The sequence below is a fragment of the Juglans microcarpa x Juglans regia genome, chromosome 4S (genome assembly GCF_004785595.1).
Source record: "Juglans microcarpa x Juglans regia isolate MS1-56 chromosome 4S, Jm3101_v1.0, whole genome shotgun sequence".
NCBI lineage: Eukaryota > Viridiplantae > Streptophyta > Magnoliopsida > Fagales > Juglandaceae > Juglans > Juglans microcarpa x Juglans regia.
In genome coordinates this window covers 25,990,192-26,014,808 of record NC_054601.1, presented here as the reverse complement: position 1 = coordinate 26,014,808, position 24,617 = coordinate 25,990,192, and the positions used below count along the sequence as shown (strand labels likewise).

Genomic DNA, 24,617 nt, shown 5'->3' with positions numbered 1-24,617 from the left:
CTCATGAATTGTTGTTGAAGGTAGGGTTTTGTTTAGATGCATGCATGCCGATGGCAGATGTACAAGTTGAAAATGTTGAATACATAATCCATCTTTAATACAATAAGTGATTAGCTCTAATATAAAACTCATGGAGGAGCTAGATGCAGTTAGGCTCTAGAAGCACTCAAACATGATTAATGGGTGTTTCACTTCTAAATCTGCTTGGAATTTAATATTTAGCCCTCATTTGGGTACGTTTACCTTTTCAAAATTCATCTCGAACCCTAATTTTGCCACCTAAAATTTTTGTATTCATATGGAAATTATTGAATATTGCTAGGTCCTTTGGACAATAAGATCCAAGCCTAGTGTTGTGTGTGTATATATACATCTTCTGCTTGGGCTCACTGTACTTGGATTTTTGCAGTTTCCATGAGTTGTATTACTTTGGGTTAGAGGGATAAGCTAGTTACACGGTACTGGTCTTTCTTTAATAATGGTTGCCAGATTATTTTTTTTCCTAATCAAGCATACTTAATATTGATAGAACTAAAATAATATAGTACATATTGTCTCATGGGGATCCTTCCCATTATCAATTTACAAAATACATCTAGGTAGTTTATCTAAATATATACAACCAAAGGTTTGATTGGCTGCTTGCCCATTGCACTACTAAGTGAGTACATCTAGGTAGTTGCCCATTGCCAACCAGGTGAAGAGTTCACATTTTCAATTGTTATTATAACCTCTAGTGCGTCACCTTCCAGAATAAAGGGGCTCTTTTGGAGCGATTTTTCCAATTGTGATGCCAAAATGGCAGCAGATGCTTCAACTATGACTGGAATTGTGGAAAGAATTTTTTATATCCATATTTTTAGGATCTGACCTTATGAATTGTGACAGACTGTCAATTTGTGGAGAATGAATATCTAATTATTGCATCAAAGGAGAAGCTCCTATAGTTCCATGGTGGTGGTTGCCAAATTAGTCTTGGAGAGACTTGTAATTTTTCCTCTCATGCATGTTTATAATCCTGGTAAGACTTTTCCAGTTGGGCATCTGCATTCCTTAAAAAGTATTCTGTGTGATTGTGTAGTATTTCATTTCATTGCTGCCAAATGAAATCTAACATTAGGATTGCAAAAATCTGGAATTAGTGTACCTTTAAAGCTTTTAATCCCAAGATTGGCTCTAGATTGATTATTAATAATATCCAATCTGACATTGAATTGATCGGCAATTATGCATGATTTAATGGCCAGCTACTTTGACTCTGTGGTATCCGAGTGAATGGACATTATATGAAGAGATGGAGCAATGTTTCTTCTTCTCCATTACATATCAGACATTTTCTGGGTTGAGATTTGGAGTGATCCTGCTAAGTCTTGCTTGGGTGGGGAGTATATTCCGTATGATTTTTCAGATGTACAACTTATGTCAATCATGGATTTTCAACTTCCAAAGTTTTTTCAGTATTAGACTTGGAAAATTTTACAAAAATGTTCTATGAGTTTTGGCCACCATATGATAGGTTGTTTTTACAAAGAATTTTTCGTTGTGAGTTAGTGTCCAAATCAAAGAATCTTGCCTTTGATTATTTTGGAAGGGGAAGTTTTTGGATTTCTGTAATATTGTATTGTTCGAACAGAGTTTGCAATTTTGAGGTATTCCATGACCAATGATTTTTTGTAATTAAATCAGAAAACTTCAGGAAAAGGAAGACTTCATTCATATGTTGGTGGGGTCTTGGTTTGTATGGCATTATCCGCGTGATGGTTGCTTTGATTGCAAAATTTGTATTCCTTGTGATAAAAATTGAAGACTTGTTGTGATTTATTCTTTGGCCTGACCAATCCTGATATTGTTCCAGACATTTAGAAACTTGAGCATTCCTTTCATTGGTTTTCCCTAATATGATAAGATTATTTGCAAATAGCAAATGTGAAATTGGAATGCCATTTCTATTTAGCCACATCCCTTCAATATTACCTTGTGCTTTTGCTCTGGCTATTAATCTGGATAACACTTCCGTGCATAGTAGGAAAAGAAAAGGTGAGATGGAATCACCTTGTCTGAGTCTCTATTGTGCTTTGAACGGTGTTCCATTAATGAGGATTGAGAATGTTGCAAATATAACACTCTTTAACCAGGTTGATCCACAGGTTACTGTATTCCAATACTTTCATCACCACATACAGGAAATCCCACTCTATGTAGTTGAATGCATTTTCCATATCGAGTTTGATTGTCATAAGTCTTCTTTTTCCTATTTTGTTTATAGTGGAACACCTCATGGACTATCATTATATTTTCTTTAATGTTACGACCAGGGACAAAAGCAGTTTGAAGTGGGAAATAATGTGAGGTAGGGTGGATTTGAATTTGTCTGCCAATATTTTATGATAATTTTATAGATAGGATTGATTAGACTAATTGGGCGATAATGATGGGGTGCACTTGGGTTGCAAGCCTTTGGAATCAAAACAACAATTTAAAGTGGGGAAATAATGTGAGGTAAGGTGGATTTGAATCTATTTGCCAATATTTTGTGATAATTTTATAGATGGGATTGATTAGACTAATTGGGTGCTAATGATAGGGTGAACTTGGGTTATGGGCCTTTGGAATCAAAGCAATATTTATATGATTTATCTGTGTGAGGAGTTTTTCATTTTGGAAGAAACTATATACAACAACAATGACTTCTTTTTTTATGATCACCCAATAGTGTCTATAGAATTGAGTAGTCATGACATCTAGCCTCGAAGCTTTTTGAGTTTGAATTTGTTTTATTGCAACAAATATTTCCTCTTCATTTGGCATAGCATGGCTAAGATAAGCATTATCCGAATATGTAATTTGCTTTCAAAAAGATTTTCAAGAAGTCCTGAAAAAGATCGATTTCTTTGTAATTTGGCAATGTAAAATACCATCTAAAATCGTTTTCTTTGTATGGAGCGCATCTCTTGGGCAGATCCTCACGTCGGATAATTTGAAAAAACATGGTATTATCATAACAGATTGGTGCTTCTTGTGCAAGAGTTATGGGGAATGAGTGGATCATCTTTTGTTATATTGTGAGGTGGCAAGCTGGTGTTTGTGGAATGAGATCCTCAACAGGACAGGAGTGGTTTGGGCTATGCCCAAAAAAGTTAGAGATATTATGGGGTGTTGGATAGGAATCAAGGGGAATCCACGTAGAGCTATTGTGTGGAGAATGATTTATCATTACATTATGTGGTGCTTGTGGCTAGAAAGGAACAAAATGTGCTTTGAAGACATGGAGCGTTCTTTGGAGGAGCTAAAACAATTCTTCTACAAGACTTTATTTTCTTGGGGTTCGGCTATTATTTGTAATATAAACAATTTTCATAACCTGCTTGTATCTCTCTCTAGTACCTAGATGTAATTAGGTTTTATGCGCTGTTTGTATACTTCCGTTGTACTCTATTACTATCGTTATGTCAATAAAATTTACTTTTACATATAAAATAAAAAAGTCCCGAAAAAGATGGTGTTGAGATTGTGTATATGGATTGGAAATAATTAATGAAAGATGATTCAATAATAGTTTAGTCTATTGTCCAATTACCTAGTTCCAATTTGAGGGAGTTGATGGCGTTCTTGCGTCTCTGGATGGTTGTTGAAAAATGGTTCTTGGATCAATATTCCTTAAAGAGGGTTTTGTGTGATTATGTAGTATTTCATTTCGTTTCCGCTAGATGAACTCAACATTAGGACTGCAAAAATCTGGAACTGGTGTACCTCTAGAACGTTTAATTGATCGACAGTGATACAAGCTTTAATGGTCAACTACTTTGACTCCATAGTATTTGTGATGAAGGGATGAACCGATGTTTCTTCTTCTCCATTGCACATCAAACAGTTTCTAGGTTGAAAATTTGGAATGATCCTGCTGAGTCTTACTCGTGTGAGGTGTATATTCCATATGATTTTCTAGAGGAATAGCATATATTGATCATAGATTTTCAACTTCTAAAGTTTTTTCAGCATTGTACTTGGGAAATTCTGCAAAAATGTTCGGAGAGTTTTGGCCACTATATGGTAGGCTATTTTCATAGAGAATTTCTCATTATGAGTTGGTGTCCAAATCAAAGAGTTTTGCCTTTGATTATTTTGGGAGAAGAGAATTTTTTGGATTTCTATGATACCATCATGCATGTTCAAACAAAGTTTTGCAGTTTTGAGGTATTCCTTGGCCCAGAATTTTGTGTAACTAAATCAGAAACCTTTCAAGAATGGGAGGACTTCATTCATATACTGGTGTGGTCTTGGTTTGAAATTTTCCAATGTGAGAATCCAAGGCTCTAACTATATATTGACTGATAATCTATTAAACATTTGATAGCATTTACCTTTTGTGAGTAGCTGTTGTCTTTAGAATTCCCTTCCATAGCCAAGAATTTGATAATTTTGGTTGTGCATTCCAAGAATTTGTAGTGTTGAGGTATTTTGTTAAGAGAAGCGAATGCTAGATGCCTGAATTGGCTTGAGTCATTTCCTGGCTTGTTTTTGCTAACAGAGCTATATTCATATTTTTCATTATTCTTAAGTCAATTCAATTTTTGGGTTGGCATATTAACTTCCATGACTTCAAAGTCAGATTTTGTTTGTGATCATTTGAGAAACCCCACTAGAAATTTTTAAAGTTGGTATCCAAGGACTTGCACACTGGTTTTGGCAAAAGATACGAACACATTTGATATGAAGGAATGGTGTTTGCCACAATTCTTATTAGCGTGGTTCGTTCGGCTTGTGATAGCAATTTTGATTTTAAACCCTCTAGCTTTTTGTTGATTCTCCTCAGTAGTTCTTTATAATTCTCTTTTTTTGCTCCGTTGAAATATGTCTGAAATCCAAGATATTTCATTCTGGCTAAAGATGGTTTGTAAGGCATTATCTGCTTGGTGGTTGCTTTGATTGCAAGATTTGTATTCCTTTTAGTAAAATTTGAGGACTTCTTGTGATTTATTCTTTGGTCTGACCAATCCTGGTATTGTTCTAGACATTTAGAAATTTGTTGAGCATTCCTTTCATTAGCTTTCTTGAATAGGATAAGATCATCTGCAAATAATAAATGTGAAATTGGAAGGTCATTTCTATTTACCCGAATCTCTTCAATATTACCTTGTGCTTTTACTTTGGCTATTAATCTGGATAGCACTTTTGTACTTAGTAGAAAAACAATAGGTGAGATGGGGTCACCTTGACGAAGCCTCTTGGTGTTCAGCTAATGAGGATTGAGAATGTTGCAATTGTAAGGCATTCTTTAACTAGGTTGATCCGCACATTACTATATCCCAATACTTTCATCACCTCAAATAGAAAATCTCACTCTATGTAGTCGAATGTTTTTTTCCATGCCGAGTTTGATTGTCGTAAGTCCTATTTTCCCTAATTTTTTTACTTTAGATGGTGGAACATCTCATGGGCAATCATTATGTTTTATTTCATGTTACGACCAGGGACAACAGTAGCTTGAAGTAGGGAAATAATGTGAGTTAGGGTGGATTTAAATCTGTTTGCCAATATTTTCGTGATGATTTTATAGATGACATGGATTAGACTAATTGGGCGACAATGATTGGGTGCACTTGGGTTAGGGCCTGGGGGGCCTTTGGAATCAAAACAATATTTGTATAGTTCATTCCTTTAAGGAGTTTTCATGTAGGAAGATGCACAGTAGCAATGAGTTCTTTTTTTATGATCACCTAATAGTATCTATAAAATAGAGTAGTCATGTCATCTGGCCTCAAGACTTTTTGAGTTGGAATTTGTTTTAGTGCAACAAATATATATTTTTTTTTCCATTTGGAATAGCTCTAAGATAATTAGCATTATATGAATTCGTGATTTTCTTTTTAAAAAGATTTTCAAGAAGTCCCAAGAAAGATGGTGTTAAGGTTGTGTATATGGATTAGAAATAACTAAAGATGATTTTAGTAATAGTTAAGTCCATTAATGTCTAATTATCTGGGCCCAATTTGAGGGAGTTGATGGCGTATCTGTGTCTCTGAATGGTTGTTAAGATATGGTAAAATTTGGTGTTGAGATCCGTTGATGTTAACCATGAAATTTTAGATTTTTTATGCCAATGAATTTCCTCATGTATGCCTTAGTTGTTCCTAGAGAGGGATTTCAACTCTACATGCACTTAAATAAGTTTATTTTCTATTATTTTTGAATGTTGACTTGATTCTTCCCATAATGGACTTTGTTCCAATGTTTGAGGCCGGCTTCTTTCGTTTGATTTTTTTGCAAAGTATATAGGCATGGGTTCAATTGAACGATTTGCTCCATGATTCTTGAATTATTATCTGATATAATCTTTTGCAAAGTATATAAGTAGGAGTTCCATTGAACAGCTTGTTGCCATGCTACTGGCTTGGTATACATGATATGATAGTTGAAATTGATTCCTTGCTAGTGGACCAGTACTGGTGAATTGGTTCTAGCAAGGAAAACTACCACCCAAACAGTTTTTTGAGCTTTGGCATAATATTTTCTTGTTCCACAAATTAATATCCTTTGATGTATCATGTCATGTTATTAGAGAAGTCAATGATGTAATAGATGTATTTGCAAATTTGGGTTCTGTTGGATATAATGCATCTTTTTCTGCAGTTTCTCATCAATTGCCAAAGCAACAGCTCCATGGTATTTTCTTGCTTGATATATAAATCTAGTCTAATTTCCATCTTTTAGAATAAGATGACTTGTTTTGTTTAGATTCTGTTTCAGATATTATAATGTTTTATAGATTTTGTTTAGATTATATTGAATACTTGTATAGATCATGACGGTTCAGTTCACATGACTTTCTCATAAAACTTTAGTTTTGGGAGTTTTGTGGCCCTCCAAGTTTCTTTTTGTATATGATATATATATGTAGGATATAGATATATATATATATATATATATATATATATGTTATAATATTAGATCTTTTTACCATCTCATGGCTTAAGAAATCAAGCCATGTAAATCTATAGTCTTTTTTTGCAATTCTTTTTGTAACTCTAGCTAGTACTTATCTCTATGGAGATCATGCAATTAGATCAAAATGTGAAAGAAACAATTAACGTTGTGGATGATCATCCTCATTATACGCTAATGCATACTTAATTCTATGAAGTGCATGCATGGGTAAATTATATATAAGATAAGGACGTTTAAGGTGGTACGTAAGAGAAAATGATCGATGATCAGATCATATATAATATGCAGATATATTAATACCTTTATTTTTCACGTGCATGAGAAAAGAATTTATGATAATTAGTTATATATATCTATGCTATTATAATAAGTAACTGTCTAATTGTGAATAATAACTTTTGTTGTTTTTTCATTAACTTTTCTTGTTTTTTCGTTAAGTCCTGTTTTACTAAAAAATCCTTAAAACACTTGATTATTTGACATGTAGCTCCCTTGAAGAATTTAATGAATGATCATGTTTTACTAAAATGTCCTTAAGACCCTTGATCATTTGAAGTGTAGATCCCTTGTAAAATTTAATGAAGGGTCATATTTTACCAAAAGGCCCTTAATAGCCCTGCGGTTAGATACATTGCTGAAGTTTAGATTTTTTTTTAATCTTTCTTCAATATTGTATTTTCTTTTTCCAGCCAAATAAGCTACTGACTTTTTTATTTATTTATTTATTTAAATTATTATGTCAAGTGCATCCCGAGACTAAAGCACCCGAGACTGTTCCCTAATATGTGTGTGTGTGTTTGTGTGTGTGTGTATATATATATATAACGTGCAAGTAATATTTGTCATTTGAGATGATTTAGTCCGATTCAACGTTCAATTGCATGATTGGATCGGATTGTCATGCATGCATGCAACTTGTTTACTAAAAATCAAGACCAAACGATCTTCAATTACGAACGTACCCTTCTCCAACACTTTATCTTACTTTATTATACCACAAAAAAGAACGTAAAAATTATACATCATGTTTGAAATGGTTTTTATCTCTTTGCCGCCCATGTTTAATTTAGTCCTTGACTTTTTGTACGTAGTCTGTTTTTTTTTTTTTTTTATCCGACCATTCAGGTTTCGTTTGGTTACCAAACTCACCTCAACTCATCTCAACTCATCATTATAATTTTTTCAAATCCTAATACAAAATATAATAAACAATTCAACTTTTTCAAATTTCAAAATAATAATAATATTAAAAAATAATATTCTAATAATATTTTATCATCACAACTCAATTCAACTCAACTCACTTCAATATCCACACACACCCTCAATCTCTTGATTAGACGATTGGAAAAGATTTCTATTCCTGAATTATCTTGATCCGGATAAAAAATAAATAAACAGACTACGTACAAAAAGTCAAGGACTAAAAATAGAATCATGTAAATCATGATTTACATATAAATCATATGTAATATATGATTTTAAGAAGAAACATATAAATCATGTAAATTTACAACATTTAATTAATACTGCATACCATATAGAATATTTGATAATGTATCTATCGCTATATATATATATATATATATATATATATATATATCTATATGTGTGCGCGCGCGCGCATTGCATTTAGACCATTCAATCCATTTAGACAATTTGATCAGCACGTATATACAATATGATCTGATCAATTCAATAATTCAAATACAACTGTTGGTCACACATATGGACAGTCCACCATTCTCCTTGACTTTCGGGTCATCTTGATCCAGATCGATCTAAAGACCCAAAAGAAAGGGGAATAGTACGTACGTACCTAGGCATGATTAAACAGTTATCCTAAGGAATATTAATTTAAAATAAGATATCAATTCAACAAGGGATGATCTGAATGCATGCGCGCATGAATATTTAAAGAGAATTGTTACGTACATAAAGAGATTACACAAAAATAAACTCATAAACTGACATGATTTTACGTGATCCGTTAGATCTATTTTACGTTAAAAATAACTTTACAATCTGATGTACTGTATCAAACCATATCAGTTTATAAATTTATTTTTGTATAATTCTTTTATAACTAAAGTATTTCTCGTATTTAAAACTAAAAGGAGGTAAGGTCAAATTTTATTGGCTGGTATTCATGAATCTAGTACATGTTGGTGAACCACTTAGGCCGCCCTTAATTCTATAACAACAGGACATTTCTATTATATTATTTCCATTTTCTTTTCAAAGCAGCCGGCGTTGTTTGGATTATTGGCATGGAAATGGTTCTTCGGTCAAACTGGTTTTTGGATAAGCTGGTGCTTTTGATCTTATCATCTGATCATTGCAATTGAGTTTTTCGTATTTGATCATCATGATCATGTCAAAGCGAAGGGACGAATCATGGAAACTTCAAAGAAAATTTCTATATATTCTCGATCAATTCTCAAGTCCATGAATAAAGTTACATGACATAATTTAAATTTAAATCTTAACGTTTAAATGATATAAATGATATAGTCTACATATCGATTTAATAATAAAATAACAAATAATGTATCAGATTTAATCTAAATTAAGTATAAAATCAAACAACTACCAACATGTTCTTGAATCGATGGATTATTGCGGTGACAGCAAAGCTAGGAAAGATCCCGCAATACTCGATCGTGCATTAATAAGCCTAGAGATGCCCTAAGCACGCATATTTTCCTAGTTAAATATTATTGTCCTTTACGCTGTGTTTCGTACGTCGAAATTATCCTTCGTTAACGTCTTCGAATTTCAGAATTCTATAAATTATATTAATTGTCACCCTGATCTAACGCGCGCCCTCTTGATCAATTGGGTACTACGTATTCATTTATTTTTTCTAATTACTAGTTTGAAACGAAACCATATTATTAATTCCAGCACGTACGTGACCATCGTCTATAATATTATTAATCAACCAAGGCTTCAATATTAAAATAAGAGGACGTAGTTATCTATGTGTCGCCGCGTTATATGTTGGCATTATCTGACTCGTTTGTTTTCACAGATGAATTAAAATTAAAGTTAAAAAATTGAATAAAGTATTGATAGAATATATTTTTTAATATTATCTTTGTTTTGAAATTTGAAAAAATTGAATTGTTTATTTTATTTTGTATTGAAAGTTAAAAAATTATAATGATTAGATGAGATGAAATGAGATGTTTTCTAAAAACAAACGAGGCCTTAATACACAACATGTTAGACTCCTCCTCCTAGCCTCCTACTCCATATACGTACGTACGTGGGCGACTCATTCTTTATAACGAAAAGTATAAAGATATATAAATGATCTCTACGTCGTAAAATTATCTAAAAAAATAAAAATTTATTATTTATAAGTCTATTTATCCACACAATATCAAGCATGCATGTCATTATAAATGTAAAGATCATAAGAAGAAATTGAAGAATAAGCTCCTCATTTCTCTTATCCGAATTGAATAAACCACACACAAGTGCGGATGGATGAACATTTTGGAAGGGAAAGGAAGTGAAATAGAATCCAAATGATTATACAAAGTGTTTAAAGCTACGGACAGTAAGAATAAAGAATTCCCACTTTGATCAAGAACATGTCGAGAAATCAGATTAGAATAGTAATGTTTACGAAATATAATAAAGTTATTGGAAGATCAAGTGGACTATTAAAAAAATTTATTCTCAAGTCAATGTGGAATATACTTCATAAAAAATTCTATGTGCAGTCACTTTTATGTATTCGTTGCGCCGCACTCTATTAATATGATTGGCTGCATCACTTTTTTTTAATATAAAATAACTATTTTAGCCAATCATATCTGTGGAATGTATAAAGAATACTCAAAAGTAACTGTATAAGTCATTTTTTAAAATTGTACCTATTACTCCTCCACAGTACTGAGACCATTGTAAACATCATGTGCAGCTTTGTTTATAATGTTGGAATGTTATAAACATGTGTATCACACGTATGTACGTACGTCCTTGAATGATATATACAAACTTTGTTTTGAAAAAAATAAAATATTCTGATCTTGTCACCAAATTTGAATTTCCTCATGTGGAAAAATAATAATAAAAAGGAAGTACGTATCCACAACAAGAACAAAAGAAGCTTCATGGGAAATGTCCAGACGTTGCTCAATGTTTTCTCTATAAAAGCAGCACATTCGATGATCTTCTCCTCATGCATTCCTCCTACCAAATTAACTAGCCTTTTCCCCTAAAAAAAATAAAAAAACCTTCTCTATCATTCATATTCTTTGCTTGCTGCTTGAAGATGATTAAGAACATTATCGACGCCATCGCCGGCAAGAAGATCGAAGGGACCGTGGTGTTGATGAAGAAGAATGTTTTGGACTTCAACGACTTTAATGCATCGGTTCTTGATCGTGTCCATGAATTATTCGGCCAGAGGGTTTCTCTGCAGCTCGTTAGTGCTGTCAATTATGGCGACTCAACTGGTTTGTTTCTTTGCTCTTTTAGTGCTTCTTTTTCATCATCATCTGCTTCTTGCATATATAAATCATCATTCATCACGTTCTTTAGCTTGCTTTTGCTCTCTTCTTTTCCATTTTTCCCATCTTTTAGCACGGGCTTTTTGAACGGATCAGTTCTGTCAGTCATTTTAGACTCAACATGAACAGTGAGTCAAAAGACCATATCTTCCATTCAGGGAACTGTTCTTTTATTTCTCATCTTAAAGGCTTAAACTTTACCTACTCCTGTTTCTTTATGGCGATTGATCATGGAAAGAAATGCCCACAATTCACTATTGAATTTGGTCTTCTTATTTTTTTGCAGAGAATGGGTTGCAAGCTGGGAAGCTTGGAAAGCCAGCATACTTGGAAAACTGGATAAGCACAATCACCCCCTTAATAGTGGGCGAGTCTTCATTCAAGGTTACCTTTGACTGGGACGAGGACATAGGAGTTCCAGGAGCATTCTTAATAAGAAACGATCATCACAGTGAGTTCTACTTAAAAACTCTTACACTCGAAGATGTTCCAGGCCATGGTCGGATCCACTTTGTCTGCAACTCGTGGGTTTACCCTACAGACAAATACAAAAAAGACCGGTTTTTCTTCTCCAACAAGGTAATCAATTATATTAGATCATGAGGAATTATGCAGTGCTCGCCCAGTTCGGAAACTCACAAAATTCCAACTAAAATCACAAGAAAAAATATAGATTTTGAAGTGAAACCTAGCTCCTACAAGTTTGTTAAAGCACACATCCTTGTTCATTCTAAAGTAACATGTAGCTGAAATTATTATTCTTTTTTCAGACATATCTTCCAAGTGAAACACCAAGGCCACTGCTGAAGTACAGAGAACAAGAACTACTGAACTTGAGAGGAGATGGAACTGGAGAGCTTCAGGAATGGGACAGAGTCTATGACTATGCTTACTATAATGATTTGGGGAATCCAGATATGGGCTCTAAATATGCCCGTCCAGTTCTTGGAGGGTCTACTGAGTACCCTTATCCTCGTAGGGGAAGAACTGGACGACCACCAACTAAGACAGGTAAGATATTTCAATTCAATTTTCAGGCACCTGCTCTAGTTCGAATTTGTTCGTAGCTTTTCACAAAAAAATAAAAAAAATGGAATGATTTGGGTGCCTATTACTAATTTTCATTTTTATCATCATTAAACCTTTCAGATCCCAACACCGAGAGCAGGGTGAAGCTTCTCATGAGCTTAAACATTTATGTTCCAAGAGACGAACGTTTTGGTCACTTGAAGATGTCAGACTTCCTTGCTTATGCACTGAAATCCATCGTTCAATTCCTTAAACCTGAGCTAGAATCTCTATTCGACAGCACTCCAACTGAGTTTGACAGCTTCCAAGATGTAATTAACCTCTATGAAGGAGGACTTAAGCTGCCTGAGGGTGTACTTGAGAATATTAGGGACAACATCCCCGCGGAGATGCTCAAGGAAATTTTCCGATCAGATGGCGCAGGACTCCTCAAATATCCAATGCCCCAAGTGATTAAAGGTATCATACCTTTTAAAGAAACGGCCCATTTTATTTGAGGGTGCATGCAGTCTAACGACGAATTTCTGAACTTTATGCCTTAGTTAATTTCATTTGAAAATTCAAGAGCTTTAGGATAAGTGCCCCCGAATACTATTTGCATTGAGTTAATAATGGCGTTTTAATGTTTTGGAGCAGAGGATCGATCTGCATGGAGGACTGATGAAGAGTTTGCAAGAGAGATGCTGGCTGGAGTAAACCCTGTCTCCATTCGTGGTCTTGAAGTAATCTCAAGCTTCCACTACTAATTGCATTACAATTTTTTCTCAATAGAATGGATTAAAAGAAGATAAAGTTTGGATTTTTATTCTGTCTCAAACTTATATTTTTTCTTTTCCTTCCATCTTCTCCACGTGCCAAATATGGGATGATCATTTGTCGTCTTTACTCATTACTTGATTCTAATTTAACACAGGAATTTCCACCCACAAGCAAGCTTGATCCTAAAGTATATGGTGATCAAACCAGTACAATAACCAAAGAACAAGTAGAGAAGAGCTTCGATGGACTCAGCATAGAGGAGGTAAAAAGCCCTAGTTTCAGTTCATCCAGAGGAGGACTGAAATCAGTCTTAAGTTGCTTTGCAATTACAGTGTTTTATTCTTATAATCGTTAACTATAATTGTTTAAATGTATTTCGTTGCAGGCAATCAAGAAGAACAAATTGTTCATATTAGATCATCATGATGCTTTCATGCCATACCTGAGGCGAATAAACTCAACTACGACCAAGACTTATGCTAGCAGGACAATCCTGTTTTTGAAAAGTGATGGGACTTTGAAGCCGGTGGCAATTGAATTAAGCTTGCCCCATCCTGAAGGAGACAAATTTGGTGCGTTAGCAAAGTTTTCACACCAGCTGAACAAGGTGTTGAAGGCTCCTTTTGGCAACTGGCCAAAGCTTATGTGGCTGTAAATGACTCTGGCTACCATCAGCTCATTAGCCACTGGTACACCTCTTTCAAATACAGCTTAGAAAATAAATTCAGTCCATGTTTTATGGCGAAGAACTTCTGCATTAGTGAATCTTAATACCATCTGTGTTGGTGACAGGCTAAATACCCATGCTGCAATTGAGCCATTTGTGATAGCAACAAACAGGCAGTTGAGTGTGCTTCACCCTATTCACAAGCTTCTGCATCCTCACTTCCGAGACACCATGAATATAAATGCATTTGCACGGCAGATCCTCATTAATGCAGGCGGAATTCTGGAATTGACAGTCTTTCCAGCAAAGTATGCCATGGAGATGTCATCAATAGTTTATAAGGACTGGGTTTTTCCTGAGCAAGCTCTTCCTGCAGATCTCATCAAGAGGTAAATCTTACACTAGAACATAATGACACATCCTTGGTGCATGGGGTATTTGCCATTAGCAGTAACTGACATCATGAAATACTTCAGAACAGCTAAATGTTGCTCTAAAAGGCCTAACATTCAACGAAAAGTTGAGCCAAATTTCAGGCTTCAAATTTTGGTTATGTTATCTGCCTAATTAATCCCTAACAAAATTTGTGGTAGTGATATTATATGTCTCAAATAACATGCTACACCTTTTGCTGCATTCAGAGGAATAGCAGTCAAGGATTCCAGTTCCCCTCATGGTCTGCGCCTTCTGATTGAGGACTATCCATATGCTGTTGATGGGCTAGAAATCTGGTCAGCGATCAAAACATGGGTTGAAGACTACTGCTCCTTCTATTACAAGACAGACGACTTGGTCCAAAAGGACTCTGAACTGCAGTCCTGGTGGAAAGAACTCAGAGAGGAGGGTCATGGTGACAAAAAAGATGAGCCCTGGTGGCCTAAAATGCAAAAACGAGAAGAGCTTGTAGAAACATGCACTATCATCATATGGGTAGCTTCTGCACTCCATGCAGCAGTCAACTTTGGACAGTATCCTTATGCAGGCTACCTACCAAACCGGCCAACAATTAGCCGCCGGTTCATGCCTGAAGAAGGCACTCCTGAATATGCTGAACTCCAATCAAACCCTGACAAGGCTTTCTTGAAGACAATTACTGCCCAGCTCCAAACTCTTCTTGGCGTTTCTCTAATAGAGATTCTGTCAAGGCATTCTACTGATGAGGTCTATCTTGGGCAAAGAGACACTCCTGAATGGACATTGGATGCACAACCATTGAAATCCTTTGAGAAATTTGGAAAGAAACTGGCTGAAATTGAGGATAGAATTATAAGCATGAACAATGACAAGCAATGGAAAAAACCGAGTTGGACCAGTGAAGTTGCCATATACTTTGCTCTATCCCACCAGTGAAGGCGGACTTACTGGCAAGGGAATTCCCAATAGTGTCTCGATCTAATGCTCCTCTATTGGAGTTGATACCAGAGTCTTGGCAGTGGTGTTTTCCTTAATAAGGATATGTAACTAGAAATTCTATGACGTCAATCACAAGTAACTTTAATTTGAATAAATTAGTACCGGCAGTGCACCCATGCACGGGAAAAATTGTTATTTTTTAATTCTATTTATAAATGAATTGTGGATTAAGTTTTTGAATGTCACATTATTTGATTATTACAAAGTAATAAATAGAAAAGTCTTCTTGCAAGCAAGTTTGCACACCAAACTGCACACCGATGTTGACATATGAGGCATTTGTTTAATGAAATGGTACGAATTGAGACGAAAATGATTTTCGTAAAACAAGTGACCTTCTTCTTCTCTCAAAATTTTCTTTCTTTTTATTTTTCTTTTCAATAATACAATCATATTATCGTCGGTACACACGGTCTTATGCGTTGAACCACTTGTACGGCTCATAAATTATATAAAAAGGGAAGAATATGAAATATTCTTAACTTTTAAAATGTTAAGTCGTTTAATATTTATTTAAACTAAATGATGAAGTTAGCTAGTAATAATTTGAAGTTGGATGACGTGGCACAACAAAAATGAAATCATGCGTATCGCCAATAGTGGCAATGGAATTCCCTTTGGTGTCTCAAATATCTAATGCTGGTTGTCAAAGTTAAATATTCCACTTGTTTTAAAATCAAATATTTCAAGTGGAACGATAATAAATACATGAAATAATAAATTAAATAGGATAAAATATAGAGTAAAAATTCAAAATCAGGATCTCTATTTTAATATCATATGAAATTACTATTTATTTAAAAAATTTAAATTTTTAAAAACAAGTAGCTAGTGATTTAACTCATGTCATTGAAAACCAAACACTTATCTGAACTTCATCCATTTAGTACTAAACACCAACCACAACAACATGACAAAGCTGCTCAAGAGAGGCTGACACACCCAAGTAGAGCATGCAAGAGGCTTAAACCAAAATTGCAAGTGATCATCTCAGTGATGCTTTTAAAAAGAATCTTGATCACCTCGTTGGTTCTTCCTATGAAGTATCCTATTCCAATGCTGCCCCATCCATCCAACACAAATTTAAGATTAATTTCAGACACACACACACATATATATATATATATATATATATATATATATATATATATATATATCTGCCGTTCTCATTGATATTGCACTGTCTCTCGTTTTCATTAACTTATAGTTGAGGAACATAAATCGTTGTACTTTTTTACCTTATCTATTACTTTTTTTCAATGGGAAAGAGGTATGGGGAAAGACATCCTTAATGAGATGGGGAACCCTACATTATTCTATTAGAAATATGTATACATCAGCCTACAGCTGCAGCACACCTCAAAAAATAATAATAATATAAAGGTGTGCTACGGGCTGTAGGCTGATGTATAGCAAACCTCTATTCTATTAAATAAAAAAACAAAGAGCCAACTGGTCCTTAAAAGACTTTTTCTCTTCCCATGATCCTAAATGAACACTATTAAATTAAAGTCTTTTCTTTTCTCTTTTTGTTTTTTTGGTAGGTAGTCTTTAATTTTATAACTTATGGTAGGTGAAGGAAATATACTCACCAGCTTGACCTTCTAAAGTTCAATTTTGCAAATTTGTAGCGCAGAAACTAAATCTTTTTTATTTTCTTTTTTATTCTAAAATTATTGTTTAAGTCATGAAGTCTTGATAAAATGGATACAATTTTGCTACACATAAATCGGTGTATTAACACACCCCTTATAATAGGACATATTATAACTTAAAAATTAACACCAATAGCTTTTTAGCATACTGCTGATCTGGAGCTCCATATCAGCAGTATGTTGGGTGTGTAAAAAATAAGACTTAGGACTGGTTTGGTTACACAAATTAAATTATATTATCACATCTCATCTTATATATATAATCATTATAACTTTTTTAAATTTTCACACAACATATAATATGCAATTCAAATTTTTCAAATTTTAAAACAAAAATTATATTAAAAATTATATATACTAATGTTTTATTCAACTTTTAACAATTAAAATATTTTATCTCATCTTATCTGAACTGCTTAACAAAATGAGGTCTTACAAATAAAAATTAAGTTTTCTACGAGGTAATTAATCAAGAACTCGGCCATCTTTTATTTTTTATTTTTTTAAAGTTTCGGTGGCACTTTTCACTGACAAATATTCATTAAAATGCAATATGGCTTAGATTTCATTGGCATAAAGCCACCAAAATTTAAAAACCAAATGCATGATGATGATCCAACCCCAAAACCAAAAGAATGCTTTAAAATTAGTTTAAAGACCTAAGATCTGATTTATGTTAATTCTTTTTTCTCTCTCTTTTTTTTTTTCAAGCAAGATCTCAAGAATTCGTTTGTTTTCAGGAAACATCTCATCTCATCTCACTTTATTATTACAACTTTCTCAAATCCCACACAAAATAAAATATACAATTCAACTTTTTCAAATCTCAAAAACAAAAATAATATTAAAAAATATATTTTAATAATATTTTATTCAACCTTTTAACTTTAATCTCAACTCATCTCATCTCATCTCTGAAAACAAACGAGCCTATGTTCAATATATCTATCAATTTGATATCATGATGATTTCATGCATGATGCATACGCGTTTTAGCAAGTGGAAATAAAAGGCGAAGCTTCAAACTAATTAATTAATTTCCAGTCATTTTCTTTCTGGATATATATATATATATATATATATATATATATATATTCTAATTTGCTAATTGTCGAGACTTTTCGATCTAATACGGCAGATCAAACGACTTCGAGGATTCGATCTCATGCACTACCTACTGGCACTACTACTGAGATTTTAGAAGAAAGTTAGGAATTAAACTGCATCACTAGCTCGCACATGGGAGTAGACTCATGCATCTCAAGTCAACCAATGATATATATATAAACTTTCACTACTGGCCAAGAAATAGATCAAACCAGCAACATTAATGAACCGAAGTTCAACATCATTTTCTACAAGTGTAAAACCATGCATGGAAAATGGCAAATGTGAACAGTTGAAGCTTGATCTTTAATTAGTCATTAATTCGTCAGGAATATCTACCAATTACCATGTTATATAGCTGTATATTCAACTAGTACAAGCCGAATCAAAATCTCCTCATGATATATATCTACTGTGTGTGTGTGTGTGTGTGTGAGAGAGAGAGAGAGAGAGAGAGAGAGAGAGAGAGAGAGAGTTAATTTTCTCATTTTCTCATATCCAATTTGTTAGAAGTTGCAATATTTTTGTTTTTCTTTTGTAAGAAACACCATGGAAATGGCAAATCCTGGAAACAGTTGAAGGTTCTTAGTTAGTTCTTGTTAATTAGTCAATGAATGCATGCATTTTCAATATTTATCTCTACAAGTATCCTTAGCTCTCTCATACTAACTCTCTCAATTAGCTCAACTAGCTTTATTCTTTATAATTTGCTTACCACTTGAAGCAAGAGATCATGTTTCACTCCACAGATCTGGCTCTGTCTCCTATGAAGTCCCTTGCTGCAGGAACTTCATATGGAGTCAGGCCAATCTCCACCTTCAAAACTGCAATCAATGGTAGAGATCATCGCGTTTTCATCTGTGAATAGTACTATTACTACTACACCATAACTTTCATCTGGAAACGCCATGGTTTTTCATGCATGACTGGTTTAAAGCGATCTCGACGACTGTCAATTACTTCGATGAGCCAAACTCCTCGAGGAGCCAATTACGAGGTTAAGAAAAAGATCAAAGGAAGTGTGGTCCTGATGAAGAAGAAGGTTTTGGACTTAAACGACATCCACGCATCGGTTCTTGATCGTTTGCTTGAGTTGTTCGACCGAAGGGTCTCTCTGCAACTCATCAGTGCTGTCAATTGTGATCCCAGTGAGTTTGCCTTTGCTAAATATTCCTTAGTACTTTTTCAACTTTTTTCTTGTAATTTTTCCTCTCTATTTACAACTTTCTAGTATTGATCAGATCATACTGGAAGGGATATGCATGCCATGTTAATTAGTGAAAAAGTTGAGCTCGGCTTCCAATGGAGGCCGAAAGAAATGAACTCTTACTGCGGTCATGTCGGTGTGATCATATGATTGTCTTCGTTCTCTTTCGAAAAAGTGTTCGACTTTATTAGAAAATTATAAAGTACTCTAAAAATTCAAGATTAGGATCGATTTTTAATAATTTTCTACCGTAAACATCATAGGATTTGAAAAAAAAATAAAGACATTACGTGTAGACCCACATTATTATTTAATGTTAGATCCAAATATATATTTACGCTTTGTTTATATATTGACGTGAGATGAAGTGAGATGAAAAATTTATAAATAATAATAAATAATTTAAGTTAAGATTTTATTAAATTTTAAGAAAGGAGGAGAAAAAATTAAATAAAAATATTATAAATTTAAATATTTTTAAAATATTAATTTTGTTTTGAAATTTGAAAAAATTGAATAATTTTTTATATTTTATATGAAGTATTAAGAGAATTTTAATTATTAATAACGATTAGATGAAAAATATGAAAAAAAATATATTTATATTTAAATAATATTTGTGTATCGGAAGATATGAAGGATAAAAGTGCATCTGCACGAGTTTCATGGGAGACAGAACAAACCCGGGGCCGTTTGCTCTCAACGAAGAGTCAATGACCAACGGCCAGTCAATGAGCTTTTTCTCATGGCTTTTACTTTAATCTCAACATACTTCCTTCTTTTCATATTGACTATATTGAATCCGAGGCTTACCTAATCTAATTCTCAGCATTAACAACGAGACGCATGAAGATCATGTCAAAAAGCTGAACCATTCAATGAATGAGCTAGCGAAGTCATTACCCAAATGGATTACAATGCATTAAATAGAAAATCAGTGATACTGACTGTGTACCTACCATGGCTTGCCAGATGTAGAAAGTAGGTTTTCTCTAAGGTTTAGGGTTCTAATGCCTCCAAAAGTTCTTAAATATTCAAAGGCGAGTGTTGTACAAAGTGGTTGAGAAGACAGTCGTTGGTTTGCTCAATATGCATGCAAAGGTTGAAGCTAATCCTTAAAAAAAGGGAGAAATCATAGAAAAGAACTTACGATAGATAGATGTCAATGTTAAGGAATAATCTTATATTATCTGTGAATAAGGTTTTAGATATGTTTATAAAGAAAGAGTAATTTTTTTTTATTAAACTGGTTTTATAAGATAAATTAGATCTATAAATTTCTTGGATCGATACTTGATGTTTTATTGGGCTGATCTTGATTTCTAATATTACTAAATTATTAGTATTTGATGTGTTTCTTAGAAAATTGGTTGAAAGGGAAACTAGGAGAGCCAGCATATTTGGAAGATTGGATTACAAAAATCACCCCTTAACAGCAAGCGAGTCTGCATTCAAGGTTACCTTTGATTGGGACAATGAGATAGGAGTTCCAGGGGCACTTCTAATAAGAAATAATCATCATAGTGAGTTCTACCTTAAGAGTGTCACACTTGAAGATGTTCCAGGACAAGGTCAGATCCACTTTGTTTGCAACTCATGGGTGTACCCTGCAGACAAATACAAGAAAGATCGCATTTTCTTCGCTAACAAGGTAACTGTTTATACAAACATGGTAGTGAATTGAATTGTGTACAACTATAGCGATCAAACCAAAATAAATTGCTATATATGAAGTTACCAAAAGTGGAAAATCAGAGAGAAATTTGTTGAAACCTGAGGCACATAGCATAGAAGTCAGTCCAAAGTTTGCCTCATATCTGTTTGTTTTGGCTTTGTTAGCATGGGTGAAATTGCAGACGTAGTGTTTGAGCTTATGATAAATATTTGTGTAGACATATCTTCCAAGTGAAACGCCAGCACCACTACTCAAGTATCGAAAAGAAGAACTAGTGAACTTGAGAGGAGATGGAAAGAGTGAGCTCCAAGAATGGGACAGAATCTATGACTATGCTTACTACAATGACTTGGGAGACCTGATGAGGGTCCAAAGTATGAGCGTCCAGTTCTTGGAGGGTCTAGTGAGTACCCTTATCCTCGCAGGGGAAGAACTAGCCGGCCACCGACAAAGACAGGTTAGACATTCTAAATATTCCAGTCACTTTCTCATCTTAGTGTGTGTTTAGAAGCAAGAAATCTCAAATAAAATATCTGTGGGATTATCAAATCTCATAATGTTTTTCCTTCTTTTGTTGGGAGGGTGGCTGTGCAGTATGAATGTAAAATATATGTGCAGTTGGCAAGTATTGATGTTGTTGTATGTTAAGTTTTCTTTTACTATCTCAACAGATCCCTATACCGAGAGCAGGCTGAACCCTCTTATGGCCTTAAACATTTATGTCCCAAGAGATGAAAGATTTGGTCCCTTAAAGATCTCAGACGTCTTTGCTTATGGACTTAAAGCCATAGCTCATATCCTCAAACCTGAGCTTAGTCAATTGGACTGCACCCCCAATGAGTTTGACAGCTTACAAGATGTACTCAAACTCTATGAAGGAGGGATTGAGCTTCCTAAAGGGTTACGTGAGAATATTAGAGACATTGTCCCCACAGAGATGCTCAAGGAAATCATCCGAACCGACAGTGAAGGACTCCTTAAATTCCCAGTACCTGAAGTTATTAAAGGTACTTTGTATATATGAAACTTGTAAGGCATCAATATTATGTTTCAAAAAGATACTATAATGGCTCCTTTCTCCCTGCTCCCCCTTTATTTTCTTTTGTCTGCTATTTATTGAAGATCTTACCTTATTATTATGAAAGGGGGAAAGGGGCAACCAACATAGGGAGATTTTTTTATTTTAATCTTTTATCTGATTCTTTCTTTCACTTTAATTTGGTTCTTTAATGATCGGGTGGAGCAGGGGATGGGTATGCTTGGAGGACTGATGAAGAATTTGCAAGAGAAATGCTGGCTGGAGTAAATCCCGTCATCATTCGTCGTCTCCAAGTAAACATAAGCTTTCATTAATATGTCTATGAAACTCTTTGAACAAGAAACATACAGAAAAATGAATGAAATTGGAAGAAGTTTTGAAATCTATATATGATATGTATGTTTAAGTTCAGTTTATTTTCCTGTCTTCTCAACTGCTAAACCAAGTAGGTCATGTTTCTTATGCCAAAACATACCAATTCTAATTTATCTGCAGGAATTCCCCCCATCAAGCAAGTTGGATAGTAAAATATATGGTGATCAAACTAGTACAATAACCAAGGAGCACATAGAAAAGTACTTAAATGGGCTCACCATAGATGAGGTAATTTAACTGATTATTAGCTCACAATAGTCTTATAGTTATTCCACAGCCAATAAATCATGATAACCAAATTAAATTGGTTAAATAGGCAATCAGGGACAACAAGCTATTCATATTAGATCACCATGATGCACTAATGCCATACTTGTGGAGGATAAACTGCTGCACTTCCACAAAGATTTACGCCAGCAGAACACTCCTTTTCTTGAAAGAGGATGGGACTTTGAAGCCATTGGCGATTGAATTAAGCTTGCCTCATCCTAAGGGATGTCAATTTGGAGCCGTTAGCAAAGTATACACCCAGCCGAAGAAGGTGTGCAGAGCAACATTTGGCAACTGGCTAAAGCTTATGTGGCTGTGAATGACACTGGCTATCATCAGCTCATCAGCCACTGGTATGGTTTTGTTTAAGAAAGCTTAGAGAATAATTTCAGTCCATATTTTGATATGGGTTTTGAATATCTTTCGTCTTGGTCACAGGTTACATACCCATGCAACAATGGAGCCATTTGTGATAGCAACCAATAGGCAGTTGAGCGTGCTTCACCCAATTTATAAACTGCTGCATCCTCACTTCCGTGACACTATGAATATAAATGCATTGGCCGGGAGATCCTCATCAACGCTGGTGGTGGCCTGGAGCACACAGTATTTCCAGCTAAATATTCCATGGAGTTTTCATCAGTAATTTACAAGGAGTCCTGGGTTTTTCCTGAGCAAGCTCTCCCATCTGATCTCATAAAGAGGTAAAGCTTATTCTCCAGAAAGTTGGTGACGATATTGATGGTTTACATAACAATGGAAATGGTAACTCAAGAAAGAGAAATGCACTGTCATTTGTCAACATATCCATCAGTGAAACTCCTAGTACCTAGCTGAATAATAAACTGCTTAATGGCTGGTAAAAGTTTGAGCAAATTAAAAGGGATTAGGATTTTGGTAAATATTATGGACTTGGTCCATGCCCAAAATAAAACACTGAAATTATAAACGATCATGATCATATTTCATTGACATGCTACTTCCTTTTTTCTACTCAGAGGGATGGCAGTTAAGGATGAGAATTCCCCACATGGTGCCCGCCTTGTGATAGAGGATTATCCTTATGCTGTTGATGGGCTGGAAATATGGTCAGCAATCAAAGAATGGGTTGAAGACTACTGCTCCTTCTATTACAAGACTGATGACATGGTCCAAACTGACTCTGAACTGCAGTCCTGGTGGACGGAACTCAGAGAGGAGGGTCATGGTGACAGAAAGATGAGCCCTGGTGGCCCGAAATGCAGACTCGAGAAGAGCTAGTAGAAACATGCACTATCATCATATGGATCGCTTCAGCCCTACATGCAGCTATCAACTTTGGACAGTACCCATTGGGAGGCTACCCGCCAAACCGCCCAGCAATTAGCCGTCAGTTCATGCCTGAAGAAGGCACTCCTGACTATAAAGATCTTAAGACTAACCCCGAAAAGTTTTCTTGAAAAGATTTAGTTCCCAGCTGCTGACTGTTATTGGAATGGCTCTCATAGAAGTCTTGTCAAAGCACTCATCTGATGAGATTTATCTCGGGCAAAGAGACACTCCCGAGTGGACTTCAGACACAAAACCATTGGAAGCCTTTGAGAGATTTGGAATGAAGCTGGCAGAAATTGAGGATAGAATAACAAGAAGGAACAAGGATAAGAAGTTGAGGAACCGTGTTGGCCTGTCAAGATGCCATACACTTTGCTCTATCCTTCCAGTGGACAAGGACTAACTGGCAAGGGCATTCCCAACAGCGTCTCAATCTAATGATTTTCCTGTACTACACTGTTTCTGCGTTTTTTGCCCCCATTTATTTTCCAGTATACCAACTTAGCATCATATTCAATGCTATTTCTATTCATTTATGCTTCATTGATTTCCTACACTGCTTTCAAACCAGTCCACACTTTTTTTTTCTAGTTTTTGCATACCGTCAGCATTTGTTGTGACATTGTTAGAATTATTATT

The 24,617-nt window shown here is 34.7% G+C and overlaps 1 protein-coding gene and 1 pseudogene across 1 annotated transcript; both read left to right on the top strand.

Annotated features, from left to right (window-relative positions):
- Positions 1 to 11,085: 11,085 nt before the first annotated feature.
- Positions 11,086 to 15,519, top strand: LOC121263541 (probable linoleate 9S-lipoxygenase 5). The gene is given in 11 exon segments (XM_041166490.1): positions 11,086 to 11,417; positions 11,758 to 12,050; positions 12,242 to 12,482; positions 12,621 to 12,959; positions 13,137 to 13,222; positions 13,414 to 13,521; positions 13,645 to 13,831; positions 13,834 to 13,948; positions 14,052 to 14,315; positions 14,568 to 15,219; positions 15,221 to 15,519. Coding segments are annotated over 11 exon segments (2,571 nt in total). The 5' UTR covers positions 11,086 to 11,233; the 3' UTR covers positions 15,323 to 15,519.
- Positions 15,520 to 18,339: 2,820 nt separating this feature from the next.
- Positions 18,340 to 24,521, top strand: LOC121263261 (annotated as a pseudogene).
- The last annotated feature ends 96 nt before the right edge of the window (positions 24,522 to 24,617 follow it).